General features: G+C 44.9%; 1 protein-coding gene across 6 annotated transcripts in view; it reads right to left on the bottom strand.

Annotated features, from left to right (window-relative positions):
• Positions 1 to 4,158: 4,158 nt before the first annotated feature.
• KCNJ16 (potassium inwardly rectifying channel subfamily J member 16) overlaps positions 4,159 to 11,826 on the bottom strand; it is a 65,880-nt gene continuing 58,212 nt past the window's right edge. For 3 of the 6 annotated variants that reach the window (XM_025279385.3, XM_025279384.3, XM_025279386.3), the window contains exon 2: positions 4,159 to 5,977. In XM_025279385.3, the coding sequence (XP_025135170.3) occupies positions 4,618 to 5,880 (1,263 nt within the window). In that variant the 5' untranslated portion in view covers positions 5,881 to 5,977 and the 3' untranslated portion in view covers positions 4,159 to 4,617. Of the gene's footprint in view, positions 5,978 to 6,759; positions 7,052 to 9,194; positions 9,217 to 11,826 lie in introns of those variants that run through there. The other 3 variants (XM_006047569.4, XM_006047570.4, XM_045164733.1) reach the window with 3 other exon arrangements.

Below are 11,826 nucleotides of genomic sequence, written 5' to 3'. Positions count from 1 at the left end.
AAGGGGAGCTTCCTGTGCTATATGGAGGTTCTCATTCGTTTTTGCCGAGGATTCTTAAACACGGCCTCGGGGGAGTTTTGCTTTTCTGCCCAAGCTGCACAGCACTTGCCGGCCTGGGTCTCCATAGATTTCACCAGCCCTAGTGAGGGCCCCATTCAAACACAGAACCTAATCTGCAGGAGGGGCAGAAGGAGAGGAAGGGCAGCCCACTGGAGCCAGGCCCACTCTCACATTGAAGTCACTTAGTCCTCGGTGTCTCCGGGGCATTCCCAGGCCCAGAACAATCCTTTTGTATTTGTTTCACAATCATAGAGGCATTTCCTCAACCCTTCCAGAAAATCTGTGGTTTCCACAGAGACCCACTCCATCAAAGGTCATCTCCAAGTTCAAGTTGGATGTAACTTGTACATCCGTTTTATTTTTCCTTCCGAGTCTTTGCTTCCTGGATAATTCCTTCTCGTGTTAGTTGCTCAGTCATGTCCAACTCTTCGTGACCCCATAAACTGTAACCCGCCAGGCTCCTGTGTCTATGGAATTCTCCAGGAAAGAACACTAGAGTGGGTTGCCATTTCCTTCTCCAGGAGATCTTCCTGACCCGGGATGGAACCCAGGTATTCTGCATTGCAGGCAGATTCTTTACCATCTGAGTCACCAGGGAAGCCAGTTCCGCTAGATCTATGCCTTACTCTGAGTCGCATAGTTGTTCAGTCACTAAGTTGTACCTGACTTTTTGCAACCCCATGGACTGCAGCACACCAGGCTTCCCTATCTTTCACTATCTCCCAGAGCTTGCTCAAACTCATGTCCATCGAGTCAGTGAAGCCATCTAACCATCTCGTCCTCTGTCACCCCCTTCTCCTCTTGCCTTCATTCTTTCCCAACACTAGGGTCTTTTCGAATGAGTCGACTCTTTAAATCATATGACCAAAGTGTTGGAGCTTCAGCTTCAGCGTCTGTCCTTCCAGTGAATATTAAGGGTTGATTTCCTTTAAGATTACTCTCAGAAATTGTATTTATTGTCATCTCTACACAAGTCCGGAGGTGTGCTACCTAGGCTCACACGCTTTCCTACTTGTCCAGTTTCCCTTGTAAGGAATATCCCTGATCCTCACACTCAGGAGATGGCTGCAGGAGCTCCAGCTACCATGACTGAGGTCCAGGTGAGGAGAAGGGTGAATGCATGAGCGTAACAGACAGCTAAGACAGACCCAGCCGAAAAGCTATCTGTATTGTTTAAAGATTTTCTTTTGATGTGGACCATTTTTAAGTTTTTATTGAATTTGTGACAATATTGCATCTTTTTTAAGTTTGTTTTTTTTTTTTTTTTTTTGGCCTTGAGTCTCCCTGACCAGGGATTGAACCTGCAGCCCCTGTGCTGGAAGGCAAAGTCCCAACCACTGGATGGCCAGGGAAGTCCCAATGAGCTTTCTTAAAGGTCACATTCAGAGAGTTCTGCTGACATCTCAGGAACCAGAACTACCTCACAGAAGCACAGCCTCCACCCCACCCTCGACTGCAAGGGAGACTGGGAAACGTAGTTGGAATTTTCTGTTTTAACCTAGGTACTTGGTTATCCCAGCTGGGAATCTGTCAGTCAAGAAGTAGTCAAGAATGAGATATTTGATGAGATGATGTAGAAATTAAAAATATCCACCCCACTGTTTTTGTGTGGTGATTAAGTGCATCTGTGGAAAGCACCTAGTCGGTGGTACAGGAAAGAGCTTTTCTTTCTCTCCTCCTGTGTTCCCTCCTCCCAGGCTGAAATACACACGACAGCAGAGCCTCGATGCCACGATCTATTTTCTGTCTAATTAGGTCTACTGAATAATGTCATTTTTTTTTTTTAGGGGAAGAGGCATGCCAGAAAAAAGAAAATTCTCGTCATTGACAGAGTGTTTCAAACTAGAAATGCTATTTTGAAGACTGATTTCTTTCAATGCTTACAGGAGCACTTAACCGTTCATTTGAATAGAGCTGTTCTGCAAGCTGTTAGAAACCCATTAAAATGGTTTCTAATTCTGCACACATCCTAATTCGAAGGAACAAGAATCTCATGTTTGGTGCCCTGTCCCAGCGCTGACCACATCCACAGAGTTCCCACCAGCCTAGGCACACACTTTTTGCACAATTTTAAGATCTTTATCATAAAGTAACTCATTGGGGCATCAGAGCGTGTTATCAATCTAAACAGAAAATGAGAGATACGTATTACACAGGATGCTGGTCATATTAATACATCTAATCTGGGTAAGAGGTTTGCTGGACAGAATGTATTTATTGGACATCCATGCAAGACCAGGACAGGCAGCATCCAGGAAGTAAAGTGAATGGAACTAGACTGGTGTGAAGCAAGCTATAAAGGGGGAGAGGGGCAAGTCTGCTCGTTGTTCTGGAGGTGGTTTTCTACTTGGTAGATGGCAGTACTCTAATTTAGCTGAGTAATTGCCACTCTGAAATCCAACTTGATAGGGCATGTGCAATTTAAAAAATGGATTTTGCATTTCTGAAGCAAGATGAGAAAAATAAATTGCATGATTTTTCTCTCTGACATTAAGCTCCAGGACAATGTTGCAACCTGTGATCTTCAGAGATCTCTTATCCATACAACAGCAGGAATAAAAGATTTGCACGTGTGCATTTATAAAATGACTTTATTGCTCATAGGCAAAAGAAAGAAGGAGGAAAAGGAGAGAAGGAAGGGAGGGAGGAAAAGCAAACAAAAGAAAAATAGCTTATGTACCCATATATTTTACTTCTATTGGTAATCTGGTACTCTGATTCAGTAAAATTTACTTGTGTGCTTTAATTTAAATGGTGAGAGGGGGGAATTTTCCAGAAAAGAGCAAAAACTATGTGTATACATATTTATATTTATATAAATAAACAAAAAGAGAACTGTGGCTTATACTTAATGTCAGCTCAGCAACAATGGAAAAAAATCACACAGATAATTCTGAAGGTAGCTGATAATTCTTCAGTTGATAAAGCTTAGAGTGACTCTTCATTCCTAGGTGATCAGGTTTGTGTTTAAAGTAACCATGATTAACATCTCTTAACATGGAAATAGAGTGTACACATTTATCTCCTGCCCTACAATTTAAGTAATTCCGAAGCACTTAGCTGATCTGCTTCAAGATGTGCATTCAAAATTAAGGTGATTCACCTTAATTATATTTCACAAAATCCTTCATTTAAATGATGGTTCCAAGTTCCAAGGAAGGGTTTCTTAAAATCCAGAGTTTAAGTTGTTTCTGTTTTCTAAAGTGACCGAGATAGAAAATATACATAATTGCTCGTAGGCGAAAATAAAGACTTTTCTCCTCACAGTCTCCCCACCTCCTAACGCCCCACCCAACTGCCCAAAAAATAAAAATAAAAAAGGTCCCATCCCATGTGTAACCAGAGTTCCAGTCTTTCAAGATACAGGGACATGCTTTCTCTCAGAGAGTCTGAGACTGTTTATGACTCTCCAGGATCCCAGTCCTTCCTCCTCAAAGAAGGTGGGGGCAGGTGGCTGGAAGAAGCCCCCTCGTCACCGGCGTTACAAAGCTGTTTGCCTTACTTCTGCTCTTCCACATACAGCCACTCCTTGGAGTCAATCTCCCAGGGCGTTTGAGAGAGAAATTTCTCTCTGAAAAGTAATGCCAACATTTTTTCTGCCTTACGGACGAGAGAAAAAGTAACTTCTAGCCCTTTTTCCTCCAGTACTCTTGCCTGGAAAATCCCATGGATGGAGGAGCCTGGTGGGCTGCAGTCCATGGGGTCGCTAAGGGTCAGACACAACTGAGCGACTTCCCTTTCACTTTTCACTTTCATGCACTGGAGAAGGAAATGTCAACGCACTCCAGTGTTCTTGCCTGGAGAATCCCAGGGACGGGGGAGCCTGGTGGGCTGCCGTCTATGGGGTCACACAGAGTTGGACACGACTGAAGCGACTTAGCAGCAGCAGCAGCAGCAGTAGCCCTTTTTGATCATTCCCTGGCAAGTGGCATGTAGGCTCTGTCAGAATTTGGTGATACGTTACTTCTTACAGACACATTCTCTGCCAGCTGATACCAAGACCCTGGGAGGGGTGAACACGGTAACTCAAACGGGTCGGGTGAGTTCACAGTGAAACAGCTCAACATCACAAGTTACTGAATGCACTCCTTGCACATCTTGATTGTAAGACATAAGGTTTTTATAGGTAGCTCATTACACTATCAATTTGGATATGTTTAACATTTTATCATCCATGCTATTTTTCTTTCTACTCTCTATTATTATTTGTCCTCGTATCCTATCTTTGTTCCTTATTACTGAAATATTAACTTCCAACTGATAACACAAGTGTATGGAATAATTAAAAGAGATGAAATTTAATCAATTAGGCTTCTTGATAGCCTCCCTAATACAACAGTTGCTAGCCAAAAAAAAAAAATTAAACAAATGTATATAATATAATGTTTAGATATCTTTTATCATGCTTAACCTGCTCTATTTATCTTTCATCACCATCAAAGATAGGTTCCACATTCTTCAAAAGCTCTGTTTATACATAACTACTTGCCTTATGGTGATTGGCTAGAGAGTAAGAACCGCTGGGTGGTAGGTAGCCCTCACAGTTAAGATTCAGGACTACATCTGGGATTCTACAGAAATCCTATTTAAAGTCAGCAGGGCCTGCTGGTACGGGGCTTCCTTACATTCCTCGGGGGCAGAGGGGGTGGTCTCCTCCGGGTTTTCCGAGCTGCTGACAATGGCCACAGCGCTGAACGACCTTCTTCTGACCTTGGCGTCGGGTGGGGCAGATGCTCGCACAGGCGGGGCCTTTTCCACGCTGTGGAGCTGCTGGTCTTTCCAGTCGAGCTGCTTGGCGCTGCAGAAGGGGGCGTAGACCTCCACGCTGCCCTCGAACTGCAGGCAGTTCACTTTGTAGTACTTCCTTTTCACTTCCAAGACGTCGTGAAACCTGTGGCCCCAGAGGATTTCCCGGGGGATGTACGAGCTCCGGGACTGGTGGGACGTCCCCGTGGAGTCCCCGGTGTAGATGAACGTCACCAGGATCTCAAAGTTATCCCTGGCCACGGCCTTCCGGTCGAGCGCATAGAGGGGGCTGTCGCGGTCGATCTCGTGCACCACGGTCACGGGGGTGACGAGGATGATCTGGTCGTTGAGCAGCCTCAGGTCCTTGAAGGCCATGGTCATGCGCCCCTCGCCGTCCTCCGCATAGCGCAGCAGCTGCGCGCGCACCGTGCCCTCCACCACGTGGTTGGGGCGGAAGTCCCCGATGCGCCACATGAGGCAGAGCTTGCCGTCCCTCATGCCCACCAGCGCGAAGTAGCTGAACCGGATGGTCTGCGCCCTCTTCCTGGCCGTGGCCATCTTGGCCAGGGCCGCCCCGATGATGAAGGTGTTGATGATGCAGCTCAGGATGGACTGCAGGATGACCGTGAGCACGGCCACCGGGCACTCCTCGGTGACGCAGCGGTAGCCGTAGCCGATGGTGGTCTGGGTCTCCAGGGAGAAGAGGAACGCCCCCGTGAAGGAGTGGACGTTGTCCACGCAAGGCGTGGCGTCTGGGCCATCGTTCTGCAGGTCGCCGTGGTGGAAGGCTATGAGCCAGAAGACGGAGCCAAAGGTCAGCCAGGAGAGGACGTAGGACAGCGAGAAGATTACAAACATGTGGCGCCACTTGGTGTCCACGAGGGTGGTGAAGATGTCCACCACGTAGCTGCCCCACTCCCCGAAAATGTGCTTGAAGTACACGTTGCAGCTGCCGTCCTTGTGCAGCAGACGCCTCCTCGCTCTGCGCTTCTCGGCCAGAAGGTGCTCCGGCGCGTACCCCGGGCACTTGGGGTCCACGCTCACGACGGGGTAGCCGCTGCAGTAGTGGGTCATGCTCTCCAGCGCCCGGGGGTATATCCCGGTGACTGCCGGGGAAGCAAGGGTCCTAGGAGCGCGGCTATTGGCGAGTTTGGGTTTTTTCACTTCAAACCTGAAAAACAGAAAATTCCACACGCTTCTTTAGCTTTCAATTCCCGTCTTTAGAGCAATTGGCCCAATTCGAAGCAATTTGATGCCGGCTGAAACAGCTCAGACTTTATCTGAACGGCAGAAACATTAAGTATTGATCACTCATTTCAGTTTAGAATCCAGCTCAGTCATTACAGGAACAAATATGTAATTAGAGAAAATAACATTTTTATATATGCATAAGGCTTCAGTAAACACTATGATTATCCCAAATGAGGCCTCACAGCCTCTTCTGACCCAACGTTAAAAAAAGAAAAAACAAAAATGTTTTCATTTTGTAGACTCTTCTGGACTGAGGACATTTAGAAAACAAAACAATCTATAATGTAAAAAGGCAAAATAGAATTCAGGTATTTGTCTAACTCTCTTAGAGGCTTTCTGTTTAAGTCAGATGGTTTTCCTTAGAAAAAGGAGGCAATTAAGAGTTTCTATGTTCCAAAGGGTGGTGAGCAGGGAGGAATTGGGAGACTGGGATTGACACATATATGCAATTGATATGGTGTATAAAATATTATAAAATAGATAACTAATGATCACATATCATATAGCACAGGGAACTCTACCTAATGCACGGTGGTAACCTGAGGGGGAAGGAAGCCAAGAGGGAGAGGATATATGTACACCTGTGACTGATTCATCCTGCTGCACAGTGGAAACTAACAACATTGTAAAGCAACTGTGCTCCAGTAAAAATTAACTTAAGAAAAGAGGGGGTTTCTACATTACTGTTACAATGTAACTTACATACAGGTTCTAGCGTAGACAGCCCCTTGCCTTCTGTATCTGCAGCCTCTTCTCTCTTCCACGGAGGTATTTCTTCCTTGTCTACTTCCCAGGCCAGAACAGAACTGACAAGGATGCTATTTCAGACTCAACTCCTTTACCCTAGCTCCTCCTTTAGTTTTGAGAGGAAAAAAAAAAATCTTTCTTAACCCTGGAGGAGTTAAAACCACTCCCAGGTAAGCTTTCAATAAAGTATAAAATTGCTCCTGCCTTTGTTTCAAAACATCCATCCTTTTTTTTTTTTTTTTTCTTCTTCTGTCTTTCTTTCCTTTTTTTCTCTGACACTGGAAGCTCTTCTCTTTCTGAATAGAAGCCGAAAATTTGCCAAGGCCGCTCCTCTTGCTTCCCTCTTAAAGGGAGCATGCTGCGGTTGGGCCCTCTCACCCAGCTCTTCACCGTGTTGCTAAGGTTTTCACGGCCCTGCCTGGGCAAAGGCATTTTCCTCCCTCCAAATCCATTCGGTCTTTAAAAGATCAAGTTATATTGATACCTACAGTTATTATTGCTTTCAGCATCTTCAATATAGGTCAATGGTTTTCCAGCTCAAGTCTGAAAGTAAGTTTGAATAATTCAATATTGAATGGTCTTTAGTTACTTATCTGCCAAAAACGCCAAGTCCCTGGGGCCCAGTGCTAATGGTTCACTAGTTACTAGAACCTGTTTTCTGCATCATCTACCTGTGCCAGGTAGGGGAGAGTGGAGGAAGGGGGAGACGTTGGACTAGAGGATCTTGTTGCTGGACTGCATAAAAAATTTCACAGGAATAAATATTATTGTAGACACTGAGACACCTCCACCTTGAAACCAACCAAAGAAATTAATCACCAAGTATTCATCCAGTGCCTTCCCACTATGAAAGGGAGGAATGAGTTAATCCACCCCCACCCCCCAAGTCAACAGGCATCATTTTTCTTCTCCAGGGACCAGGCCCACTTTACAATAAGCACTTTGTCTGGTGGCCCATTGTGAGGACGGACACTCTGTCTACAGCCAAGATGTCCTGGGAGGCATGTCCAAGTTCTCCCCGTCTATCCGTCTGCTCTGGCTGCTTCATCCATCAGCCTTCAGATCTGCCTTGATTAGCCACATGTCTTTGGTCAGCATTTCTGTCTTTGGTCAGCTCTTCAATTGCATTTTGGGGAGACAGCCGCATACTTTCAGGATATGGCCCATGGCTGAGCAAACACATCCTGAAATGTTGAAGGTAAAATACCCCATGGCTTGTGACAACCTAGAGGGTGAGATGGGGCTGGAGGTGGGAGGGGGGTTCCGGAAGGAGGGTCATGTGTATACCTACGGCCGATTCATGCTGAGATACGGCTGAAACCAACACAATACTGCAAAGCAATTATCCTCCAATTAAAAATACATTTAAATTAAAAAAAAAAAAAACCTATTTCCACAAATGTTGCCCACAGGATACGGGGTTCTTTGTAGGTTTGTCTGATGTGCCTGGAATGGACATCTTACAAACAGGAAGCTATTCAAAGTTGTCAGTTTCTACTCCTTCATCTGATCCTTGGAGGCATGAGAATGCAACAGTCTCATCAGAGGCCCACAGGACTGCAAATTAAGAAGCCGATTCAGAGATAGGGCTATTCTCTTCATCCATGCTTCCTTCTAACCCAGTTCCTTCAAGGGAACTGCACCCGTTGTGGGAGTCATAAATCAAGAGCTGCTGTGAGACACACTGCTCTTTCCTGCTGCCAAAAGGAAAAAGAGAGGTTTTTCTTTGAAATGGCATTTACTTGGCATTGCTTGGAGTTTCAGTAGTGCCAACAACTGTTAAAAACAAGCCCTTTTAAAAAATACCTTCCACAGTATACTAATTGGTGAATGAAGTTTCAATTAATACAAGCTACAAGTGAGCAAATGTGAATCAGTGGAAAAATTATTTCTGCATAATGTAACAATGTCAGGGATACAAGTTAACAGCTGTGAGAATTCTATTCCTGAAACCATCAGGTCTTCTACTGTGGTTTATTATCCTGATCATTTATTCCAACTTGTCCAGAGAAAAGTGTTCAGATTCTGTTTAAATGTGTACAGTTTATTCATCTATCCTTCAATTTCCCCACCACGTAAATGATGCATTTCCTAAAAGGCAGTTTCTTTTAAGCTAAATGTTAGATCATAGCCAAACTAATTAATTTAGTGTTTACCATTTCTCAGCCTACCCATGTGCTAAGATTTTTACAAAGGCCCTGTTGTCAAAATGGCTAGAAACAACATAGGTGTTTTTTATGTTTAGACCCCTGTTTCATATGTTGTGTTAACTTGAGCACTTTTCTAATAGTTTATGGATAAAGAACAGAGGATAAGGTTTGCTGATTGACTGGACATTTCTATAGTTAACATTTGTTTTCCTCAGAATTAAAACTGGGATTTAAAATTACCTGAATGCTTTCAAAGCCATCTTGTCACCATCATCATGAAAAAGTATTTTCAGGGCTTCCCAGGTGTGCTAGTGGTAAAGGATCCACCTGCCAATGCAGTAGACACAAGAGACTCGGGTTTGATCCCTGGGTCAGGAAAGTACCATGGAGTAGGAAATGGCAGCCTGCTCCAGTATCCTTGCCTGGAAAATCCCCCGAACAGAGAAGCCCGGGGGACCACAACCTATGGGGTAGCAATAAGTTGGACACGACTGAGCAACAAACCACGCATGCAAACTATCTTCAGTGTCCCTGCCTGTGCATTTCTTTTTGCATGCTTTATTCCTTGGTCTCCTAAAACTAATGGTGGCTATTTCATTGCCTGCAAAACTCCATTTTTTTTTTAATAAAAATGGAAATTTGAGCACTGAAATTACAAAATGGTGGGCTATAAACTTCAAAAACAAATGGTAGACCTAAGGTCCCTGTTTCTAGCCCAGTTTCAAACTATCTTGCCTGGCGATTAATGAGAGAGATAGGAAAGGATCTTCAGTGTTACATGGACTTTGTCCTGACGTGGAGTTCTTTTATAGATGTGGCTTGAGTAGGAGGCAACACATAGTGAGGAGGGTGGGTCTCCCTGAAAACAGCATCCAAGTTCATCACAATTTTCAAAGAAACTTAGGAGGAACTCCTGACACACAGGTGAGAGAAAGAAAGTTAGAAGGGTGAGGAGATCCAACCCTGATAACAACTTTTCTCCAACCTTGCTCATTGTGCTAAGTCAAGACATTACAAAGCGTTCCTCGGTCTGCTCTGACTAGTGACATCTGCTGTTAGGCCCCAGGTTTTTCAGATCTTGGTGTGAATTCAGGGAGAAACCTTTACCAATAAAGTGCATGGGCTACAGAAGGTGGCACAGTGGCAAAGAACCCACCTGCCAAGGCACAGGAGATAGGGGTTCCATCCCTGGGTCGAGAAGATCCCCTGGAGGAGGAAATGGCAGCCCACTCCAGGATTCTTGCCTGGCAAATCCTATGGAGAGAGGAGCCTGGTGGGCTGCAGTCCATGGGGTCACAAAGAGTTGGACGTGACTGAGCTTCGGAGCGTGCACGTAGAAACGACAGGGAATATTTTCAGCAAAAGGAAGGAGCAGCCTGCGTATCTATCCCCTATTCTCAAAGCACAAAAGCGCCTCAGTCAGGCTTACCAGTTTCGAAGCGCTTCTGCCATTTTGCTATATACTCTCAAACTCAGTTGTTTACCAAGCAGAATACTCTGTAAATAGTTCTTCAGGCCTAAGCTTCTCATTAGCACATTGAGGGTATAACACAGTGGCTAAGACATTACAATCCTCTGTCACTTTTGGAATAAAATCTGATCTGGTCACTAGCATCTACTTAATATAAATATATGAATAGCAACAATAATCATCTCTGTATAAATGGAGAGGCAGAACCAATAAAAGTCTAAAATATCTTCGATAAAATTCACTTATTCACATCTGTGGCCTTTGAGATGAACAAGCACTTTCTTTCCCATGTAAATGACTTTCATGAAGTCATCCAGAATCAAGTTACTTTCCTGGCAAAACTATTAGATGGGGTAAATTTTAGTGGAAACGTGAGAGTTGACAGGGTAGAGATTAGAAAGGGTGGCCTGAATTCTCCATGCAGGTCATGGTCTTTGAGGATCTGTTGGTAGGAGTCAGGGTGGGAGGGAGGGGAGAGGGAGTACAGGAGAGGTGTGATCCAGGGGCAAGTGGATGGGCTCTGGTTGGTGAAGAGGCAAGAAAGAGGGATGCTAATAAGTTAGGAGAGAACCCAAACAAGCTATTTTGCACAAAATCTATCCCACAACTTTTGTCTTGGAATTAAGCCTGAGCCTGACCTTGCCTGGAATCGTCAATAAGACACTCAGATGCTCTTATGAGGGCCTGACACTCAGTCACTGAATGTCTGCTTCACTCACTCCCTGCAAGATGCTGCTCGTCCTCCTCCACGTACCCCCTGTCTGCCTGATTTCAGTGTCTCCCTTGCTGACAAACCCATTTCATGTTCTCTTCTCAGCTGCTCTCACACCCCCCGGAGTAGCCATGGCTACACATCGAGCTTCCATTCCACCTCTGTTCCCTCTCCCCTCCTACCCCTACCCCTCCAACCCCGGTCCAGCTTCTCAGTAACCATGGGTTTTACCTCTTCCCAGATAGAATCTTACAGCTTCTCTTTCTGAATCAATTTACAAAGTTTTACACTGAATAGAGGGGTTTCATACTCAGCGTCTCCTTAAGTTCACTGATAACATGTATGTTACTAAATATATAAATACATATATATTATAACATATGTTATAATATGTTATCAGCAAACTTAAGAATAAGCTGAGAAGGGAGATGCTGGAAACATGCAAAAATCCCACCCTGGTGATATTGCTGTTAGCTTTATCTGGAGATCCTTTTTTCAGCCCACTTTTCCTTTGGGCTTCCCTCATGGCTCAGATGGAAGAGAATCTGCCTGCAATGCAGGAGACTTGGGTTCCATCCCTGAGTTGGAAATATCCCCTAGAGGAGGAAATGGCGACCCACTCCAGTAGTCTTGCCTGGAGAACCCCATGGACAGAGGAGCCTGGTGGGCTACGGTCCACGGGGTCACAA

This window comes from Bubalus bubalis, chromosome 3 (assembly GCF_019923935.1).
Source record: "Bubalus bubalis isolate 160015118507 breed Murrah chromosome 3, NDDB_SH_1, whole genome shotgun sequence".
Classification (NCBI taxonomy): Eukaryota; Metazoa; Chordata; class Mammalia; order Artiodactyla; family Bovidae; genus Bubalus; species Bubalus bubalis.
Note: the sequence above shows the minus strand (reverse complement) of the source record. Positions and strands in the feature narration are given on the sequence as shown.